The following is a 22,875-nucleotide window of genomic DNA, read 5'->3' as shown; positions in this document are numbered from 1 at the left end:
AAGTGTCTGTCCCCCACACGCGGTGTGTCACACACACACACACACACACACACACGGAGGGGCGTCGAGCACACAGGTGTCACATACCATGACTCTCGGACACGCAGTGTCTGTCACCCCCCTCACCCCCCCGGTGTTTCTCGCACACACGCGGCGCCCCTCCCCGCCTTGTCTCTCACGAAGACACGCGCTGTGTCTCTCAGGGTCACACGCACACGGTCTCTCTCTGTCTCTCACGCTGTCCCGCCGACAGGAGTGCCACACGCGCGGAGCGGGCTGCGCACCCCGGTGGCCTCTCCGCCCCCCCCGCCCCGCTCCCCCTCCCTCCCCCTCCCCCTCCCCTCTCCCTGTCCCGCCTCTCCCCCACCCCGCCCCGAGCCGGCGGTGCCCGTGGGCGCCCGGCGCCGGGGCTGCCCCGCTCCCCCAGCCGCTCCCGCTCCCCGTGCCGCTGCCTCCCCCCTTGCCGCTGCCGCTGCCCCCGCCCGCGCTCGGCGTCCGCCGCGCCCCCGGAGCGGAGCGGAGCGGAGCGGGGCGGGCGAGGGGCGCGGCCAGCGCGGGCCCTCCCGCAGCCCTGCGCGCCGCGGGGCGGGCAGCGGCGCCCCGGGCGGGCGCGGAGCGGCGGCCGAGGCCGGGGCGGCTGCGGGCGGAGCGCGGCCGCGTCCCTCGGCAGGATGTCGGGCTCGCGCTGCCAGACGCTGTACCCCTTCTCCGGGGAACGGCACCGGCAGGGGCTCCGCTTCGCCGCGGGGGAGCTGATCACGGTGCTGCAGGTGCCGGACGGCGGCTGGTGGGAAGGGCAGAAGGAGGACGGGCTGCGCGGCTGGTTCCCGGCCAGCTACGTGCAGCTCCTGGAGGTAGGAGCGAGGCCGGCGCCGCGCCGAGCGGGCGGCGGGGGAGGGCGGGCGGGCGGGCGGGAGCCGCTCGGCGGCCGGGCCGGGCCGGGCCGGGGGAAGGAGCCGTCCCGGAGCGCCCCGCGCTCGGCTCGCCGGGCACGGCCCGGGGCCGTCCCGCCCCAGCCGCCAGCTCGGCTGGCAGCGGGGTGCCAGCAGTGCTGCGGGCGGAACGCGCGGCTGCACACCGGCGTTGCTGTCGGGGACCCACCTCGGCATCGCTCTGCCCTGCGCCCAGGGCAGAGCTGGTGCCCCCGCCACCCCAGGTCTGCAGTGTGCTGGGTGCTGGGAAGAGTATGCGGCAGTCGGAGGAGGAGCAGCCTGCCCGGCCCAGCTCCGGCAGCCGGAGCCTCTGGTACCCTCAGTCGCAGCCATGGAGTGGCAGGGTTCAGGGTGCGTGGCGATCTGCGGGGTTCTTTGGACACTTGTGTTTTCACAATTGCTGAACAGCAGCAGAACCCAGTGGCTGAGGTGACACAGCTCCTGTCAATCATCCGTGTGGGCCAGATGCTGGGCAGGTTCCCCTCCTTCCTCTCTCTCTCCTTCTCCTCTTCCCTCTCCCTCTCATTTCCTTTCACTGAACATCACTTGGCTTTACGTTGTGGAAACGGTAATTCAGATACGTCCCTTCTGTTGCAACAGTTCCCCAGCTGGCTGGAGTTCCCTTGCTGCCGTATATGTGGCATAGCCCCAGAGAGCCCCAGCAGAGTTAGAGTCGGTTGCCCGGTCTCAAAGGTCATGGACTTCCCATCAGGATGCTGAGAAGCTCCGTTAGCTTCAGTTGTTTTCAGGGCCCTGACAGCTAGGGCAACAGTTGTATTCCCATCTCAGGACTGCTTGCATCTGAACTTATTACTTTCTCTCCTATGCAAACAAGGCACAATGCGAGTGTAAAATATACGTCCACGAAGACTGCCTTCACAATCTCTGCATTTTTGAAAGTGAAATCTGAAGCATCTCACGCACCAAAGCAAGAACCTGCTGTGAGCCCATCAGTCTTTCCCTCGCCGACCATGCCCTGTTGTCTATTTGGAACTTAACCTAGGATGCGGGTATGGAAATGGTTTCCTAAAGCAGTGTCCCTGTGGTGACTGGGCTAAAGTGGTTAGCAGCACAATGTTTCTCGGGTCAGCCTCTGTCCTCCAGGCTTCTAAGGGGAATCAGACAGCCTGCTTTGCTTACAGGCAAGGCAGGCACTACCCGACCCAAGTTTTCCATGCACACCCTCTGGGGAATCCAGAGTGGCAGGACAGCCCTGAGCAGAACCGGGCCCACCAGATGCATACAGAGCAATGTCCTGTGAGCAAAAGGTTCTGTGCAAAAGGACTTTTTGCCTATAGATCTGGCATTGCCTTTTGATTTCTCTAGTCCAAATGAATTAAAAAATCTGTCAGGTTTCCATTGAGTTTCTGTTTCTCATTCTTACCTGGAAAGGCAGGAAAGTAGAAGCAAAATTTCCCCACTCAGTGCTACAAGAGTGAGGCCAGGGACTTTTCTGTGCCACTGAAGCACTTTTTTTGTTAGTTTAAGAATGTGGGAGTCCTTTTGTTTGTCACTTTTGCCACCTACAAGATCATTTACTGAGATATGTGAATGTTTGTGGTTTCACAAATTGATAAATATTTACACATCTAACCAGGAATTTAGGAATTGTTTGAGGCAACATGTATGATGAGATGAGACAAACTCTGCTCAGCAAAGGCAGTGGAAAATCACTTCTTTGTACACAATAACTTTGCTGTCTTATCATCTCCCTCTTGGAAACTCCTCTTTTCGTACTTAAGTCTGAGCAAGTTCCACTGTGCTCAGATCGGTGCCTGCAGCCCCCAAATGTGCCCTTTTGATCCTTGGCTTATGTACCACTGACAACTTCGCTGCAGACCAGTTGTCCACACATCCTAGCCTCCTTTCTCTTGAGCAAACTTTTGGAAAGAAGGTAAGAAAGATGGCAAGTGCTGAGTGGTGTTCACTCTGGCATGTTTTCCTTTTCTCCAGAGGCAGTGCCTAATAAGGACTATGAGCCGGAGTTAATAAATATGTCAAATGAGAGCTAATTAACCAAATTAACCAAATTTATGGGACCACAAGTACTTGGCACACATTACAGTAGAGTAGATGCATGAGAAGAAGAAAGATCTGTGTGTGTTTCTCTCTCATGGCTCTGTGCAGGTAGCTTTTCCCTTGTGTGCAAGTACACAGCTAGCTTGCTCAGGGACCTGACCTAACTGAAAGACACAATGACAGAAGTACTGTCCTTCTCTGTTCTCTGATCCAAGCCCCTGTCCAACCACATTGACACTGGAGCTGGTGTCAGGGAGGAGATGACAATGCATAGCCAGATGGGGCCATGAACACAATTCTCCTTTCAGTACCAGCCAGCACTTATATTGGCTTTGGGTGGCCCTGGCCCTGCAGCTTTCAGTAAGGTTCAGCATTATGTTATGAGCTGAACTTAACCACATGCTGTTGTTGAAAAAGAAAGATGTTATTCCCACCCTCTGTCCTGCCCTCACTTCCCCATGCCCAGTTCACTCCAGCAGGTACCTGTGCTCCTCTCTCTGGAGCTCATTGTCCCAAAGGACAGCTGGCTGCATTTTCTGCCACAGCAGTGAATGCACGTGGCTCACAGCATTGTCCAAGGCGTGCCAGGGCTGGCAGGGTTTGGCCTGCATGGCACACACCCTTTCTCCTCACAGCAAATTCTGTCAGGTGGCTGGGTGCTAGCAAAAGGAGATGGCCTTCTTCTGAAGCCTTTGTAACTTTAAGCCTGCCACTGTGTATAGACAGGCAAGCTGGATTTTCTCATTCATACAACTTCATGTTTACCATCACTGAAATCTCCTCTGACAGCACTGCTCTAAAGTCTTTGCTGAGTTTTGGTCCTGAGCTGAAAGAGGGAAGCAAGAAAGGTATGAAAGACAGCAGCTGAGAGGGGACTCTCTTCCACCCTTGAGCAGTTAGTTTAGCAGCCAGTCTGCAGCATGCTGGTTCCTGCTGGACGAAAGAGGAGAAGTGACTGTTTCTGATGCTATCTTCGACTTGGGAGGAACCGTGCTGCACCAACAGCATCTGCGTCTCTTCACAGGCAGCCGAGCTGTGGAACTGCCAGCACTGATCATCTGCATGCTGCCACATGGCTCTAGCTGGCTTATCCAGGAGCTGAGGATAGGGCAGGCTCTTCCTCCTTGTGTGTACTCACACTGAGAGGGAGCTCTTGGCTCTTGCAAAGAAAAACAGGTATCCATGGCTGGTGGTTAACCAGAGTGGGTTTTAATGCAAATGTGGGGTTGGACAGCTCTGAGAAAACCATGAAGGTGGCTTGTGGGAAATGAACTCCAGTGCTAGAGATGGGCATTCCTGAGGGATTGCTGCCTTTGCCTCCTGAGTTCTCTTGCTAGCAAAAATGTGTTTTCAGTTCATTCATCACAGAAGATCAAGGAAAGGACCAAAACTGTAGTAAATGTGGGGCAAGAGAGACACAGGGAGGTAAAGAGGTAAAGACGTTTGGCATCCTTTTTTCCTGCTCCTGTGGTTGCTGCAAGCCCACAGTGGTGGGTTAGAAGAAAACAATGATGGCTGGAGGTTCCTGCTCATGGCACTGATGGAAACAATGAGAGCTGGAGGAGGACTTGGGGAGTGTATGGTAGGGATAAGCCAGAAACAAGATGTCTCTGTGAGCTCTGGAGAGGATACAGTTGTCATAGAGCAAAAGGGATAGCATAAACCAAAAGACTATCAAAAATAGAGAGCAAAGTGAACAAGGGAGGATATTAGCACCATGATGGGGTTCCAGATGGGTTCCTTGAGGACAGGCTCATTGGCAGCAGTCTGGGAGGCTGCTGTGGTCTTGTTCACAGAATTACTGAGTTGGAAGAGACCTCTGGAGATCAGCTAGTCCAGCTTCCCTGGCCATGTCTGGTCACATTTTGAATATGTGCAAGGATGGAGACTCTGCAACCTTTCTGGGCAATGTGTTCCAGTGTTTGACTACCCTCACAGTTTTTTGTTGTGTTTAAAAGGGATTTCCTGTGTTTTAATGTGTGCCTGTTGTGTCTCATCTTTTCACTGGATATCACTGAGAACAGTCTGTCTCTGCTTTTTTTACCGCCCCCCCCCCCTAGGTTTTTATACACATTGATAACATCCCTCTCAAGCCTTCTTGTCTTGATGCTAAACAGTCCCAGTTCTTTCAGCCTTTCCTTGTATGACAGATGTTGCCATCCCTTAATCATCATTGTGGTCCATTGCTGGACTCGTACCAGTGTGTCCTTGTCTTCCTTGTGCTGGGAAGCCAAATATTGTTTCTTATATTGTTGTGCTCTTGGAGATAGTAGTTTAATGGAGATAGCAGTTTAATGGAGAAACAGCCCCTAACCAATATTTCCGGAATGTGGCATCCATTGACACCAGAGGAGTCCAAAAGAGTGCTGCCAAATTCATAGGGTTTTGCTTTGAGCTTGGTCTGTAAGCAAGCAACACTTTTCTGCAAATTCAAGGGCTTGGGGAAGGAGTGATGTTGTTGCTTGTGATCCATATTCCATTGAGTAGATACACCATCAGCTTCAGCCTTCACCCCTCTGGCGATTTATAGCTATGTCAGCCGTGAGACCTGAAAGTCAGGGACTAGCAGCTGCATCTTCTGACCATTTCCTCCCTCATGTGTACTCTTATATTTTTTGCCTGACTTTTTGACCATTTGAGCAGAGCCATACAGGCACCCTCTGTACCAGACTGTTGCAGTCCCAGGTTAAGCAATTGCCCTTTCCAGCCTGGTGCAAAGAGGATTCTGTGCAAATACAGGCAATGAGCAGTCCTTCAAGCCAGCACTGCCATGGTGAACACAGGTACAGAGCAAATGGAATGTGGTGTGTGATACAGTGAGGGATTTCATAACAGCTGAAGGCAACAAAATGTTTCCTACCTAGAGGCTGACTGCCTCCTCAACCCACCTGCATCAGAGATGCTTGGGATGATGATGTGTGTAGAAAGATCTATATGGCTCCAGACCTGAGAGCAACCTAGGGCAAGTCCCAGGTGTGTCCCACTTTGTCACAACCTTTATTGGTGCAGGGCAGCATAAATGTCAAGAGACTGAGGTGTTAAACCTCTGGGGTATGTACTCCAGGAGGTGCTTTGCATGGGACTCTCTGGGGAAACACTGGCTGTTGCGTCTGCCTTTTCTAGAGAAGTGATTTTCAGAGGGGTGGGGAGATGTGTCATTCAGTCACATTTGCAAGTGGTTTGTTTTAAAATCTATTTTGGGCATTGCTTTTTGTATTTGTGGTTAGTTAGAATTCAGTTATATAAGCAGCAGCAGTAGCAACATATGCAAATTTGCTGAAAATTGTCAGCACTTTTTATAGCTTCAGTCATCCCACAGATGTAAGTCTCTGTATGAAGCACAGTGTGTGCTTCTAGCACGGATGGAGGTGGCTCTGGAATCTGACTGAGCGAGCTGGACTGAGTAGGACTGAGAGCTGCCACTGATCTTGTCTGCATTTTTACAGCTTGATTTACTGGAACCGTGAGGCACTTTGGAAGGAAAGAATCGCATGCTTCTCCCTGATGCGTGGTGCACGTGCAGGCATCAGACAGTAGTATACATTACTTCCACTGCTGTGTAATATTTGGGGGGGTAACTCACCTCACCTAACCCAACCTGTGACATCTGCCACGGGGACGTTGAAATGTGCAAACAGTTGAGCCTGGAGGTTGTGGCACATTCAGCTGCGGGAGACATGGCATGGCATGAACTGCTTCATTCTTTGTGCCTGAGTAGTCATAGAAAAAAAGGATAAAAGAATTCATAGAAACGATAATGCCTCTAATTTATTTTGTAATAGCAGAGAATGTGCAGAGGATTTCTGTGCCAAACTCTATCATGTTGTAAGCTGATATGATCCAAGGAGACAGTGTCCTTAAGGAGAAACTAGAACCTGCCAGCTGATGAGCAAGGAGAATTCCATTTCATGACAAAATTAAATTTCTGAACATTTATGTGAAACAGTATTATGATGAAACCCCTATTTCTAGAGAGAAAAAAATTATGGTCTATATTTCTTTTTCTTCAGGTTAGTGATGGAGAGTATTTTGACCAAGAAAAACCCTGAAACATTTTGTCAGAAAATATCCAGCCAGTCCTAGAAATGAGCATTACTGTAGCCAGTGCTACAACCTGACGGCTGTGCTGTGTGTTGCCACAGTGAGGGCTGGCACAAGCAGCTGCTGGAGCTGCTCTCTGCTATCATGGGAGCTATATAATGTGTACAATACGCTTGGAAAAGAGGAGATGTTGGTACCTATTGCAACAGAGCTTTCTTTTCCTGATGCCTGTAAAAAGAATAAGGTTGTGTATGGGCAGTACCTGGCTGGCTGTGAGTACCTGAGGCCTGGGCTCTTTGTATGTGGTGTCGATACCTCCTGCGTGCAGCAATGGTGCTTTGCTTTCTTAGCAGGTTCTTCAGCATCCTCGGAGTTTGTTATCACACTCCCTTGTTCCTCCATCTCCCCACTCAAAAATCAGTTCAACATAAAGAGTCAGAGCAACAAGGACCAAGGGGAAGTGTGGTGATCTCAGATACAAATGCGGCTGCTACCACTGCTTTTTTCTAAGGATACTCCATGGAACAAGTAATGCTCCAATACGTAGTCTTGTGTGATGGGAGAGGAATCTGGTCTTTAATCCAGTCTGATAAGGCTGTGGGTGCTGATCCCTTCTGTGGTTTTTATGTGGCTAGGGAGTGAGCACAGCGTTGTGCTCAGGAAACCTGTATGGTGTTCAGCTTCTGATGCTGCAAGCTTAGCAGTTAAGCTACTTGGCTGAGAACTGCCAGGCTGGAACTGGTACTCGGGTCTCCTGCTGGCCCTACCCAGGGGTGCCTGTGGCACTGCCTTGAGCGTTCTGGCTGTTCTGCTGCCATGGAGAGATGGTGCTGGGGAGGAGCAGCAACCACAGCCGAAGAGGGGACAGCATCTCCTCCAGGTGCAGAAGGATGATTTTGATTCTCCCGGTGCAGGGATGACTCCCTTTGGGGATGTCCAAGGAAGGCAAAGGGGGAGATTCGCAAGGCTGTAGATGGAGGCTGCTGTGGGTGTTGTCTCAGGGGGAAGGGCAGAGTTTTCAAAATTCAGTGCTCACAGCTGCTGAGGCTGATCTGCTTTGTGTGATTCAACAGCAGATCTTTGTCCAAAGTGGGGCATTTGTGGGATAGGAGTGACAATGAGAATCGTGTGGTATTGCTTTGCGTTTTAGTTTCGAAGTGTCATTTTTCATATCTATGACTTTGTGTAACTGTATCTTTTCAGACTTGAAACTTCTGGTCATCTGACCATTGACATTTCTGGAAGATGTGAATGAAATGAAATGATCTATTTTCTCATATTCAAAGAGTGAGGAAATGTTTTGCTGCCAGAAGATCAGTTTTTGATCAAGGGTTCTGAAGGATTTTAAAGCCCCACGAGAGTGTGAAGGAGATGTGATACTATAGTTCACAATCCCTCGCTTGTAAGAGTGCAGTCTATAATGTACGTGGTGATAAGTGTCTTGGACTGTTGAAGTTATAGATAGAATTTAAAAACTGAATATCTGTGAAAGGAAAGATCTTACTGATGGGTGTGGCATTTTTTGTGAGCTCTTCTGCCCTCTGCACAAGTTGGGATGTTGCAGAAGATGGACTCATGGATGCTGCACCTGTAGCAGGTGAGAACGGTCACATTGGTAGCTTTGCAGAAATTGCACAGGACAGAATTTTTAAAGATGTTTTTCTTTATCCTTAGCTAAAAGATGAAAAAACGTCATGGGAGGCTTAATCTGGAAGGACCTCTTTCTGCCCATGGATTACAAAGAGAGTCTAAAAATGGTCTCGCTGCAGATGTCTGCCTTGTAGATGTTAAAGATTAAATGAGTTGCCATGCACCTGCATGTTAAGGGTGGATATACAGTGAAGATGAAAAATGTATATCATTTAAAGACTCATTTGAAGATTGCTTGGATCCCTAAATAATTGCCTGTTCATTCTGTGCTCCGAGTGGGGCATGCATCCGTAGACAAACACAGGAGTGACTTCTGCAGTGTTAGGCATGGGGTACTCTAAATAGTCTCACTTTCCTTCCAGCTTCGTTGCAAAATGCACCTTCAATGTCTTGAATGTTGCGCTGCAAACAAGGTGTGCTGAATGTATTACATGGTACTTTATACTGAATGTAGTTTAAAAAGACACAGTAGGCATAATGAGAAGATGCCAGATACTGAGTATTTTCTAAAAAACTCCTTTATTTTGGTGTCCAAAATGGAAAATTTAGCTCTGAAACCAAGACCAGAAGATTCTGGCAGATTTGGTGGGGTTTGGTTTTCTCTACTTACTTCACTTTTAACTGTGTGATAATAAATGACCAGGTGGAATTAATCGGTCATTTAAATAACCAGATTAAACCTTTGTTTTATTCTCCATGATTCCTTATGTTCCATAGTTGCTTATGCCCCATGGAGCACATCACTTTAGTAATGCACCCTGCTTCTGCGTTACCAGAATCTTAAATGCCTGAGTATGTACTCAGGACTTGTTTTCATTATTTCACTGACTACTGACACCAAGTGCAATCCCAAATATAGGACATTCTTCTATTTTGGAGAAGTCCCACAATAATAGGATCAAGTATGTGGTGTTGCAGCATTGCAGATAGTATCTGCCTTTGGAAATATTTTGGACTGTTGCAGTTGTTTTCACTGTGCCCACGCTACAACTCAGGGCAGCAAGAGTGGTATTGCTCATGTTGCATGTGTTCATCCTGTTCGCACCATTGGCAGAGCATGGGGAGCCAGCCTGCTGAGCGTGGCAGGCAGGCAGCACTGCTAACTTGTGTCTTGGAATATTTGACATAAGGCACCCATATTTCTGTCTTTGATTTCTGACACTTCCAGGGAGCACTTGTTCTGTGCAGCTTTTTCAGAATTCAGCGTTTACGGGATGTGCCTCACTTACTGTGCACACATGGCAGATTTGCTGGAAGCCTCCCAAAAGCTTGGGCCATGTTGCAGTGGCTGCTCCCTGCTGTGCACATTTCCAGTAACCAAGCATGGCTCTGCATTTGCAGACAGGGAAGGAGGACCTGGGGAAATCTGAAAGAAGCATAATGAACTTGATGATCCACACTCTGTGCTTTGCACGCTGTCATCAGTTTACGTCAGTTTAAAGTGTCATTGGCCGTGTTTAATTACATGTCACACTCCCTTTTATTGGTATGATCCACTTAGAGTGCAGAACAGAGTAAAATCAAGGCTAACAGTTTGTTCAGCCGCTGTTTTTCAAGAACAGGGTGCTTCAACAAGTGTTTGTCTTGAAAAATGTAAGTATGCTTTAGCATGGTTGGAATTTTTTATGTCATGCCACTGTGTAAAATATTACCTATTAAGAGGACCTCGTGTAAAGGGTTGGTATGTGGCAGGAAACCTGGGCTATCAGCTCTCCAGATTTGCACTGTATCTGCAGTGCAGCCAGACAGCCTGAGCCTATGCAGCATGGGGGTTAGGCATGGGAGAGGGCTGGGCCTGCAAGAGCCCCTCGCATACCTGCCATACCAGCAAAAGTGCACTTGTTTTAATTGAGGGGGAGAGCAGGCTGTACTCCATGACCTATAGACTTGCTGGTAGTACTCTGCCTGCTGTGGTACTTTCTCTGTACACACTGTGGTGACCGTCCTGGGAAACACTCCTTTTACAGGTGGATGTAATACCAGTGAAAGTTTTTTGCTCGTACTAGTAATCCAGTTTTCCACATTATGCTATCAAACCAGCTTTTGTACTAGCCTAGTACATTTGTGGTTTGCTTTTTTGCTGGCAAATTCCAGAAGGGGGATGCCATGGGTTACTCAGGAGCTACTGCTCTGCATTTTGTAGAAGAGCGCATCCAGCAGTGGAACAGGCCAATGTCTTTTAACATACACCTTTTTCAGCATTTGTGAGCAGTCCCCTCAGTACTCAGTTGTTGGTATGGGCCACTTTGGAGTGAATTTAGGCTGACTGACAGGTGACTGTGGTCACTGATCTTTGAACTCATAGAAGGGTGCAGAACCAAAGGTCGAAAATCTTTCTCTGGCATCGTTTGAGATCTGTCTGGCACTTCTTCCTGTGCTCGTAGCTGGTAAAAGTAGACTGTGCAGACTGTTCTTGAACCACAGATATTCCCACTGTGATGCTGGCAGCAAAAGCACTGTGGTCTTCCAGTGTTGGTCTAAGCACCAAGTTTGTTTACTGCACAGATCTCCCAGGGCTTTCCCAGCTCCGTGGCAGCTTGCGATAGCCCTCTGCACCTCTGCTAGTGCAGTCTCCAGGGTGTATGCTAGGAACAAAATAATTTCAACATTAACTGTTTTGTCTGCTATCACTTGGTGTGCCCCTGTTGATCAGTTCTGTGCCTTTCTCTTCTGCCCTGTCAGTTGGTTTTCCATGGAGGAAAACAAGCTCAGTAAAAGGTAATTAAAAATAAAAAGTCTTGTGAAGACCTGGGATGTTTGTATCATAGGATGGATCCAGCCAAGGTCCATAAGGAAGGCATGCAAGTGAGTTTCCGTGACTGTCCTACAGAGTGCTCCGAAGCAAGGAAGGCACGCAGCTGACGTGAAAGCTGCAGAGGGTCTGCCCAGCCCAGCTGTGATGCTGCTTGCTGCTGCAACACCCGATCCAGAGCTGGGCAGCATTGCTAGTGGAGCTGCCAGAGCAGGGGCAACACTGCAAGGCTTTAACACATTACATAGAGAGGAAGCAGGAGCTCCCTCTGGGCTGGATACGAAGCCTGTAACTGTCAGGTTGTCCCATTAGCACTGAATTTTAGTCTTTGAAATGCCCTCTCACACTCAGCGAGTCCAGGAATGGGTAAAAGGGAGAAAGGTGTGAGAGTGTGTGGAGAGCAGAGGCACATCACAACATAATTAAAAGTCCCAAGCTGCTCATTTTATCTTCCCATGTTTGCCCCTATCTTTTACTTGAAACCCCTGTAAAATCTTCCTTAACTTTCAAAGGAAGATCTGTTAGCTCAGAGTTAAATCTGATCTTTTACTGGACCTGCAGTGCGCTTTTTGGCATTTCAGCATTGCTCATGGCCTCTGCTAGCCTTCTCATACCCATTCAGTCAGAGACATGGTCAAGCAGCCCTAAGACTATTGAGAAAAAATTCAGCAGTTGAATGGGGACCATGGAAGGGGTTAAAATGAAGCATCTCCCCTCTCCTGAGAGCTCCCTGGGCTGCCAAAGGACCAGCTTTTGTGGAAGACAGAGGGAAGAAGCAACGGTATTTGGGCTGGTGGACATTGTTTGGGACATGAAAGATACCTGTAGGATTCCAATTAGTACCTCCATATGTAGTATTCTGCCTGTATTACTAGTGTAATTTGTTTGCTGTGATGATACCTGTTCACTGGAGACTTACTGATGCTCTTCAGGCTTTTGCCTCATGTAAAAAATTATGTATAACTCGCACATATTTACAGCACACTTCTCACTCTGCTTTTCTTGAATTGCTTGAGGAGTGAGCGGCATCATCAGGCCTTTGAGGTTCACTTTTGACTTGAGGAAGACTAATTTTTTTTGTTTCTGCTCCTTGCTCTCTGGCTTATACATTTTTTATTTTGCATAGTAGTTCTCTCACTCCTTGGCTGCTGCTTTTCTTCTGAAAGTCTTCACAGAAAGGAGTTTATGTTTTCACAAGCATGCTTGTGATAGTTGGTCTAACAGTAGATACCAGGACTCCCAAGAGTATCTAACACATATGCCGTCATGGCTATAACATTGCTATTGAGTGTATTCTGTCATTCTGCTTTTTTTTCCTCTGGTAATCTATAAGCACTTTCAGAATGTTCTTTTAAATTGGCTGACTGGATCTGCTTTGTCTTCCTGATCCTTTCTAATTCACTTATTTAGCACTTTACTCATGTTGCCAAAACAAAACCCTGTAGTTGCTGTGTGCTCACATGCTCCTCCTTGAGCCATGTGCCACAAAGCCACAAAGCTAGACCTACAATGACAAGCTGGTGCATGACAAGCACAGTTTCGGTTGCTGCAGAAGTGAGGCTTGGTTGTAGAAGAGGCAGCATCAAGAGCTGGCAAGTTTTTGGTAGTGGGGGAGAAGGAATAATTAGTATGGAGGTGTTTGGAGGAGAAAAATGGAGGTTTGGAGTGACAGTTTGCAAGGGATGGCAGAGAATGAAGAATTAATGCAGTTCGAATTTGATACTGAAACGGCAAAATGCCATGCAGAAATTGCACAGAAGAGGAATTATATTTCCAAGGGGTGGGCAAATGCTTAACTCAGAAAGGAATAGCCAGAAACTGGATTGATGAATGTAGTGTATTTTGCAGTCCCAGAGAAATGTGTGGACTATCTGCAGAATTCAGTTTAAAAATCCTGCTGAGGGCTGTGTGTGTAGCACATGGCTGAGCAGTTCCAGCCCTGCCCATGTAATGAGCTGCCTGAGCAGCAGATTTGCTTCTCCTGTGCCAGCTGCTGTATAATAGGGCTAATTCATTACCCAAGGCCAAGTAATCACTCTCAATAGCAAGATTTAGAGGAGACCCTATGACTTGTCTCTGCGCTGTGAACTGCTGATTATCACAGTGATAACTGGCACCAAATGAAGACTGGAATTGAACTTCAGCCTGTTATGGGATGAAGAATAGAACTTCAGGTATTTCCAGAAAGAAATCATGTTTAAATTATCTGTGGGTCCCTTTTGGAAAATAATTTTTATCCTATCTCAGCTGCATTGCCCCGGGCTTTGCTAGACTCCCTCACTCCTGCTTCCTCCTCTGCTCTTGGCCAGCACAATTTACCAAGTCTGAATATAGATCTTTGGTGAAGGACAAAGCTTTCTCTCAGTGCTGTCCAGAGACATGATCACGGGCTCTAATTCAGCTCAAGGACAGGGCCATGGCAAATTCTTCTGATGTGCATCTTGCTGGCTGTGCTGGAAGTGGCAGGGAGGAGAGCTGGTGTAAATCACTATTCCCAGCATATTGTGATCACTGTGGCTGGTGCTCTGCGCTGCCCAATGTGTGCCAAGCAGGATGCTGCCTGCCTCATCAGTGTAGGAGGTAGGATAGAACAGGGCATCTTCCAGCATATCTATGATTAACGATCCCCCGCTCTGGCATCTTGTCAGTTTTGAGGTGGGACCTGCCACTTCTCAAAGGTGAGACTCTCTTCTGGAAGAGGACAGGAGGTCTTCTGGCCACATTGGAGCCCCATGGACAAGGAACCCACAGATAAAGACCACCAGCCCCAAAGCAGCACATGAAAGGGGAAAGAAGCTGAGGGCTGCTGCCCTCATTGTGAATCAGAGAAACTGAATGCTGTATCTCCAGCTGCCTTTTTTACTCCAGTAGGTTGGAGAACTTGATCACAGAGCTCCAGCCAGTGATGCCCAGCAAGTTCTTATAGGCTTGCACCCATGCACTACTCCTTCTGTGTGTCCAAGGGAGGACCACTCCAGTCTGATCAGGGGAGTACGGGGACTGCCACCTCCCTGGTGACCATGACCGAATGGCACAGCGTTCCCCAGGCTCTCTTCTCCAGGCCAAGAGCTGCTCCACCCGTATCTTCTGGGCTGAGAGGCTGCTAGTTTGCAGCCAAGTGCAGATCATTTCAGGTACACAGATCACCTTGTTATATCATCTGCACTGATGTCACATGGGAAGCTGCCCACATCTTGGCACTCCTGGGCCAGCAGGCTGCTGGTTTGCCTGCAGATGGGTTGCATGGAGAGCCGGGCAGGCCCAGGCAGCAGCCAGCTGCTGCCACAGCCTCAGTTGCACAGAGCTCTTCTTGGGAAGGGCTCTTCTGCTTCACCATTTTTCTTTCAGTTGACCTCAGTGGACTTTGCATTAGGCTCAGTCTCTGCAGCCAATGGGTCTTACCCCTTCCTCTGAGTTGACTATGAATAGGCTTGTTCTTATGCCTTTTAGCATTTTGGCAGGACGGGGGAGGTGCTGGTGCTGACGAGCTGGGCTGATCAGAGGGGGCCAGCCGAGTGCCATGCACTGGGTCTTGTGCAAAGCAGCACTTAGAGCTGGAAGACAGTGATTTTTGTAACACAGGGAACAAAGCCGGACGCGCTGAATGGAGTGGCTTTTTTGCTGGACAAGATGTGGATCTCTGGAAATGGCTCTTTTGTGACTGTAGGATCAGAAATACACAAGCAGGAATGCCTGTAGTCCCGGGGTTAGCACTGATTAGTGCTCTGTGTGTATGTGTCCCTGATTTATGCAATGCTGTTAGAGCCACACGGCTGAGTCCCCTCCTCCCTTCCCCCTCCTGCTGCCTTCTGGGGGCAAGACTGCTCCTGAGCTCAGATGCCACTGCTGGGTCAGGGTATGTGCCCTGGCAGCCAGTGAAGAGGAGCTCAGGAACTCCAGTCTGTTTCCAGCCCCAGTGTCAGCCCCTGGAGCGAACGAATCTCAACATGCATTTCTGTGGTACGGAATTTGCTTTTGCCTTCAGTGCTGGAGGATCCAATGTTTGCCTGTGGTTAGAGGGAAGAGAGCTTGAAAGCCCCTTTTCCCCCCCCCATGGGAGGGAAGTGTTGGGGGGAGGTTGATTTGGATTGCTGTGCTCAGGCCTTTCCCTCCCTGTGCTGGGGTGGGATGGGTCCTCATCTCCACCAGGTGAGAGCCTCATGCAGTCTTCTGCTGTTTTTTTCTCATCTCAGAGGATTCATGCTTCAACCTCTGTGCACCTTCATCCTCTCTGACACACACCACCTATGGAAGACTCAAAATCAATCCAAGTCATTAGTCCTTTTTTTGAAAATAACAATGATGCTGACTAATAAACTTTGCCTTGCTCTGTGTGATGGAGGCCTTGTGGGTTCTTGCATTGTTTTAACAGTGCAGCTCCCAGCACCTCTTGGTGGTGCCTGCCCAGGGTGCACACCTGTACCCCCGTGGAGAAATGCAGCATTAGCATCGTCAGGACTATTTGGCTTGGATGCAACAGACAGCTGTCATGAGTGGATCTGCCTGCCAGGGAGGGCACGTAGCAAATATTTTTACATCATGGTTTGTAATTGTCGCTTTGCTCAGGTGGCATGCAGTTTGAAGGGCAGACGTCCTCCAGCTTCTTACAGCTTGAAATGCAGTGCAGTTAAAATCCTTAAAAAGACTTACTTTTATTTTAACAAATACGGTTACAGCTTGTCCTCTGATAGAGCCCGTACATGTAAGATGTCTTATTCTGCTCTGCAGGGAGCAGCAATTGTCTCTCTCTCTCTCATGTAAAGTGTAACTGCCTCAGTTGCCTTATCAGAATATTTCCAAGCAGTAGAATTGAATCACTTGATCATTACAATGAAGGACTCAATTTTTTCTTCTGTTGTAAGCTTTTTCCTTTATTTATGATGTTGTCTTCATTGACAGCTTCCACATTTTATTCTCAAGGTGAGAAATTTATTTATAAATAAATAAAATATATAAATTTATAAATTCTTCAGTGTTGGCTCATTTTCTCCTCTGTCTGCTAGCTTCAGCTCCAGCAGTAGGAAGGCAATTTCTTCAGTTGAAGGAGTTAAATATATCACTCCAGAAAAGAGCAAGCCAGATCTGAAAGCTGTTCCTGTAACACTAATTTTGATCTCAGCCCTGTTTCCTGTCTAAAGACTTTTCTCTTTCAGTGGAGATCATGAAATGTCACATTCATTATTTTTGCTCAGAGCATGCTGAGAAAACGGCTTTCAGCTCCAGAGATTCCCTCTCTCAGGAGCACAGTCTGAGGAACAACAACCACAAGTTACAGTGAAGTTGTAGTTCTCTGTATTTTTAAACAATATTATTCTGAAGAACAATAATACTAAGTGTGTTGCCATGGTGTAGTAGCATATGATTAATTAGACACAGATTCAATATGTTTAAGTGTGCAAGATGACTACTAGAGTCAGGCCAAAACCAGGATAACCTCCCAGATTTCCCTCAAATAAAGCAGGTTTTGTTTTTCTTCACATGGTGAGATCCTGCAGCTGTGCAGGATTCACCAGGGAAATTCCTTCTGTAATCAGACCAACTTTTCTCCCTTAATCCAGTCAATTACAGGAATTTGGGATGAACAACACAGAACTGCTGTGGCAGGAGCATCACTGCACTACTGACACGCTCTGAAGCACCCGTGAAGGTGGGGGAGACAGACACTTGTCTACAGGGCCTGCACAGGAAGGTGGCACATATACAAATGTCACAGGCACAGAGATCCTGCTGATCCTGGGTTGTCCATAAGCTTTCTCTGTTTTGGTTCAGCAACAGGCACAGCAATATTTAGAGCAATGTGAAGGATACTTAGGCTATAACAGGTGAAGACCTATGGCGCGGGTGGAGAGCTGACCTGGTCTGGCCTCCCCTTCAATCCTCCCCTGCCTCTTTAACCCCATCTGCATTCAGCAGCAGTCCCATGGTGACCCTGTTGAACCTCCCTCCACAGAGAGGTCCAGCTCTCAGCAGCAGGCGACTTGCTGTTTTCCTGCAGTGGCTTCTTGCTGTGTGAGCTCTCAGGGCCACTGAGCACCAGAGTCTGTTCAAAGTGAACGTCGAGAGTGGGGACGGGAGCAGAACCCTGCTGTAAGGCAGCTCAATGCCTCCCCCACTATTTTACCCTGTGGTTGCAGCAGCTGGGTCTCCAGGGACGCTGAACACGTCCCTTGCCTCTCTGGGACTAGGGTGGTGGGGGGTGAAGCAGTTTGAGCACACAGATCACAAGGTGTTACAGATGGCACCAAAGCCAGACCTCCACCTGGTCACTAACACGTAGGTGTGCTGCTCAAGCAGGTTATCTCTACTGTTTGAGACAGGCATTCAGCCCTTTTGTACAAATGATGCAAGAGATGCTGGTTTCTCCAAAGGGGACTGAGTGTTGGTTTATGCTTAGCAGGAGCTCCCCAAAGCTCACCAGTGGGAAAGGCAAGGTCTTGGGGGTGGTGTGAGCAAGGGCTCCTCCTGGCAGCTGCAGTGCCTGATGTGGGTCCGTGCAGGAGGACTGTATGTCTTTTGATGTCCACCGACTCGTTAAAAGCTGCAGGGAGAGGAGGGAGGCTGTTAACCACCAGCCTCCTGCAGCAGGCGAGCAGCTCGAGAGCAGGAAGTGGGAGATGTGGGTTCAGTTTTCACTTTTTCTGTGCGGAGTCAAGCACGCACTTCGCCGTTCCTCAGGGAGCACGTTAGCTGCCAGGCTCTGCGGTGAATGTCCTCCTGCCCCTGGGGAGGCTGCCCGTGGGCAGTCAACAGGCGGGAGAGCAAGCACGGGATGGTCAGGGGGACGGCAGGTTTCTCATAAGCTTCAAGGATTGTTTCTGCTGTGATGGTCCAATATGGACAGGCGAGAAGTCCTGGAGCAGAAACTTCTCAGTCTAACATGTAGGCAGCGAAGAATAAGTTCATCTTTACTTTAGAGAGACAAAACACTCAGATTCCTTTATAGCCAACTGAGGGAGAGGTACTTCTGAGGTCAAACTCTCCCGATGCTTTTTCAGATGTCCAGGCTGAAGGAGCTGGGTCCTCTGTTTCTCCCCAGTGATCAGAGCGCACCAGCCAGACCGGCTGTGGGCACCTGCATTTGCTCAGGTGAAGTCTGCAGTGCTGAATGGAGGCAGTTGATACGCTCTGCATATTTATGTTCTTGCGCTCAAAACAGGCTGTATGGCAGTCTCCGTGAGGAGCTACACTGAAATGCAGTTTTCATGTCTTGCCAAACTGTTCTTCCTATTGCTAACTTAGAGAGCAGGAGCCTGGGGGTGTTGTTATCAATCTGTAATTTGAATTCAGCATCTGTTCTGCATCGTCCTGCTTCTTTCCTAGGCGTGAGGCCAAGGCTGGTGTTTGGTGTCCAGGAGGAGGTGGGACCTGCCTGCAAATGCAAGGCTGTGCTAGGGCTCCCAATTCCTTCCTCCATAAATGAAGCTGTTGCAGCAGAACAGGAAGGTGCAAATATGTTTTTTACAAGCCAGAAAGTGGCTCTTGGGTTTGAATTAAAGCAATTTTCCTAGAACTAAGTGCTTTCTTTTCCCGCCTGTGTCTCTCTGAGCCCAACACAAGTATTCAGGCAACTGGGTGCAGCGCCACAGATGTCATGGAGAGGTTGGCCTGTGGACTTTGCGGGAAGTTTCAGGAGGGAAGTGGTGCAGACAGTGAGGTACCATGAGCAGGGCAAACTCCTGACAGAGGGTACCTCTTACGAGCTTGGTTTTTTGGATATTTTCAAGAGGGTGTTTCCATGACTCCTGGATTAGCTGTACCAAAAGTGGTGCTGCAATATTTCACTGTTTTTTCTGTTCTCCACAGGGTTGTTACCAAGAAATTTCTGACCGTTTATTTTTACATCAAGTCTAGATTACAAATAGAAATCTACATTTTTCACCAAAACAACACATGAATTAAAAATCCCATGGCTTTAAAAATCCCATCTAAAGCATTGGGATATAATTGGCAGACTCAACAGAACTTTCTTGGTTTGCCTAGGTTCATGTTTTTTGCAGTCCCAGGCTTCAAAATACCTCAACTGCAAATGCTATTGTGGTTCACGTGCAAAAGTTCACAGCGGTTCATGTGGAGAGGGTTTATAGTCTAGGAATTATTTCTTTGTGCCTCTTTGAGGTAATGATGTCCAGGTAATTATACATGAGACCAGAGGCAGTGCCACATGCTGAGCAGAGGAGGGTGACGTGAGAGTGCAGGGCTGCAGGATGGCACCTTTGCTGGGGTGCTGGGCTGGAGGAGGAAACAGGCATCTCCGTATTTCAGCCTCTCGCAGAAACCCTCAGATGTTGCAAGCATGTGGGTGCTGCAATGCCCAAGGGCTTTGGCAGAGACCCCTGTGCCCAATGTACTTAGTATAAATCCAAGGTCATTGATCTGCAGAATCCTTTGAATAATACAGCACAGGCTTGGATCTGTGATCCTATCAACCTCTGTCTGGTTTTTACCAGGTCTTTTCAAAAACAATGACCTTGTGTCTCTGTCATTCAAGCGCATACATTTTATACTGACATTTTTAAAGGCCTGCTGGATCAGTCCAGAAGCTTGTCTGGCTTCGTGATTCAGAGTGTGTTGGAAAAGTCCTCTTGCATTTGGCTTATGGATGGAGAATTGTCTGAATGTGAGGGGAGCATGACTGATATGAGAAGTGATCGATGAACAAAACTGAACCTAGGCCTTCCACACCCCTTTGAAAATGGCCTGGTTTGGGTGTCTGCAGGGAGATATTACTGGTTTGGCTGGTGGTAGTTAAATGACTCGTATTTGTTCTTAAATATCAGGATCAAGGAGAGGTAAAACGCACGTCATGGTGGTCTCTAGGGCCTTATTCCCAATTGCTGTCAGTCTAAATTGTTGCTCTTACAGCTGAGTCTATTACCCTCATAATAAATTCCCCCCCCAGAGGACAGAAATGAGGTAGAGTTAAGCAGTTTCTCAGTAATCACATAACTCAAGTATCAGAGGCCTGTGGAAGAAAATTATTTGTAATAATATTATTCAAGATTGCATTGTGAATGCTGTCAGAAATATTACATAGTCCCCACCCCAATTCTTCTTAACTTTCAACTCCAAGTGTTGACCTTTTCTAAGTAGCATTTTCTTATATTAGATTTTGTTTTCTTTCTAATACATGATGTCATACATTAAATAATATTTCCATTTTCATATCAAGTGCATCTATTCCAAGCCACCTGAGGGAATTTCAGCATAGTGTGATCTTCGAGAACAACTGCCCAGAGTACATATGTGTATCTCATACTGTAGTCATAGGCTCATTCCTCCAAGAAAGGCTTGATAATACCTACATAATTTCTTATAAACAGTTATCTGGTCTTTTCTTAAGGGAGTCTAAGCTATACCATGGCTTCAATATCACCTCCATCCTGAACCTTTCTTCCTGCAATTTAAATCCATTTTTATCCCACCTATGATGGATGGGAAAATAAACCATCCTTCTCTTTTCAGCAGCTTGGTATCCGAGCCACTCCTCCCTCCCTCATTCCTGCTCTGTGTTAACAACTTTTCCTCTTTTCTTTCAGGTCATTTTTTCTAGATCTCTGTTTTACACTCTCTTCTGGACTAGCCAGTTTGTTCATATCTTAAAGAATGAAGCTCAAAACTTGACACATAGCTCCAGCTGAGGTCTTACCAGGTCCATGTCTCTCAGGCTGCTCTCTCATTTTCCTTCCCAGTAAGATGTTTTTCTCTCTAGGAGAGTGTACCACTGCTGACACCTCTACGGCCCCACTTCCACCTTGGGGCTAGTGTTCAGTCACATGCAGGTGATCACATTGGTTCAACAGCTCTATCCGTGACAAAATGGTGTGGGCTTTTAATTACATCCTTGTTGTCTGCTCAGGGTCCTTAAAAAATTGTTAAATAATTTATTCAATTACTTTAGGAACTAGAGTTCAAGTGGCTGTTCCACAACTCCATTTCCTTCTTTTCCCATTTCTCCAAGCTAGACACTATGTTTTGCCTTTTCTGTGTTGCCAGAACTCTCCCTCCCTGATTTTCCATGAATTCTCAGAGGTGATTAGCAATTGCTCTGAGATTTATGAGCCAGTTCTTTAAAAGTCTTAGGATGAATCTATCAATCTCAGTGTTCTCCAACTTTTTCCTTCCCTATTGCAGGCTGAGATCTTAACCCTTTGTTGCTAGTATTAACTATGGCAGCCACTTGATCATGGATGACTTCTTTATTAACAGATGACTTTTTGTTGAAGATACTGAACATGATCATCCATGGGTAGCTCTTCTTCTCTACTGAGCTGCAACTGGTTCTTTTACTTGGTCTTCCTCTTAATACTATTGCATTTATAGAACATTTCCTGTTACTGTTAATGCTCTTCTGCTGATTTTATCTACTTTTGCGCCTACACTTCTGTACTTGTCATAAGAGTAACTGGCAGCTTATTTTCCATTTAAAAGCAATCTAAAAAGTTCCTTTCCTTACATGCATAGTGCCAGGCACAAAGGGTTCCCAATCCCAATGACTTCTGGTGTTTCCATATTATAATTATTAAAATTCACTGCTGCAGTAAGAGGTAATTATATCCTCTGGTCATAAGAAGAAGATGTATATTGAAATGCTGAATTTCATAAACAAGATTAACTTCCTGGATGTAGAACAACCAAGCAGATAGATTTTCTGTATCTGCATTGACAGACAGTGTGGCTTGGTGATGAATCTTGAGTAAGCAGCAGGTCACAGTGTTTGGACCATGTTGGAAATGCATCCTCATTGCAGGATACTCCCAGGTATTAGGGGGCAGCCTTCCTCCAAATGAGTACATTCAGTTCTCAGCTCTGTGATAAGCTTTATCTATAACGGCAATTAAATCATACAGGCTTGGTGCCTCTGGCTCCCTTTGTATAGTTGCAGTAACTCAAAGCCAAAAATCATATTTAAACTTTGTTGTTGTGGTAATAGGCAATTTCTGTACTTCCTCATTCTGTAGGTAGCATGCTCAGGCTGAAGCTTCTCTTGGACCAGCAAAAGTTGTGAATTGCACAGAAATAGTGATATTTGGGTGTGAATTCAGTGCTGAATTCTGTACTTCTGTGTCTCATCCCATGTCAAAGGGTAATAGTGTAGTCACATATTTCGTCAGTGGTGCATATCACTGAATAGCAGTTCACCAATAGAATAGCTGGGCTTGAGAAAGAAAAGGGAACATCTAGTGTGTCAGCATTGCAGTTTATAACCTGGTCTGCTGTTCCCAGGGCCCATGGAAGTCCTGACAGGAGCAACCACCACCTCCTAGCAAAAATTCTAAATTTCCTATGCACATCACCCAAGTACTGGTTGACCATTGGCATAACCATGCTTTAATATTGGCCTTTTTTCTAAGAACTTCCTCCATCCTTTTTGCTGCATAAACAAATTTGAGGTGAAGCAAAAAATGCATCCTCATAGACATCCTGTTGGAAGCTTGAAGTCTGGTAAAGTCCAGAAGAGCATGGAGGGTCTTAGAAGGGAAA

The 22,875-nt window shown here is 47.5% G+C and overlaps 1 protein-coding gene across 4 annotated transcripts in view; it reads left to right on the top strand.

Moving 5' to 3' along the window:
- The first annotated feature begins 433 nt into the window (after positions 1-433).
- The window catches only part of GAS7 (growth arrest specific 7), a 107,921-nt gene continuing 85,479 nt past the window's right edge, over positions 434-22,875 (top strand). For 2 of the 4 annotated variants that reach the window (XR_011327172.1, XM_069798840.1), the window contains exon 1: positions 437-854. Coding sequence is in view for 3 of the 4 variants with exons in the window: in XM_069798840.1 (XP_069654941.1) it covers positions 672-854 (183 nt within the window). In the remaining variant the exon portion in view is untranslated. Of the gene's footprint in view, positions 855-22,875 lie in introns of all 4 variants that reach the window. The other 2 variants (XM_069798841.1, XM_069798842.1) reach the window with 2 other exon arrangements.

This window comes from Haliaeetus albicilla, chromosome 12 (genome assembly GCF_947461875.1).
Source record: "Haliaeetus albicilla chromosome 12, bHalAlb1.1, whole genome shotgun sequence".
Lineage (NCBI taxonomy): Eukaryota > Metazoa > Chordata > Aves > Accipitriformes > Accipitridae > Haliaeetus > Haliaeetus albicilla.
The sequence above is the reverse complement of the archived record's forward strand: the minus strand, read 5'-3'. Positions and strand labels throughout refer to the sequence as shown.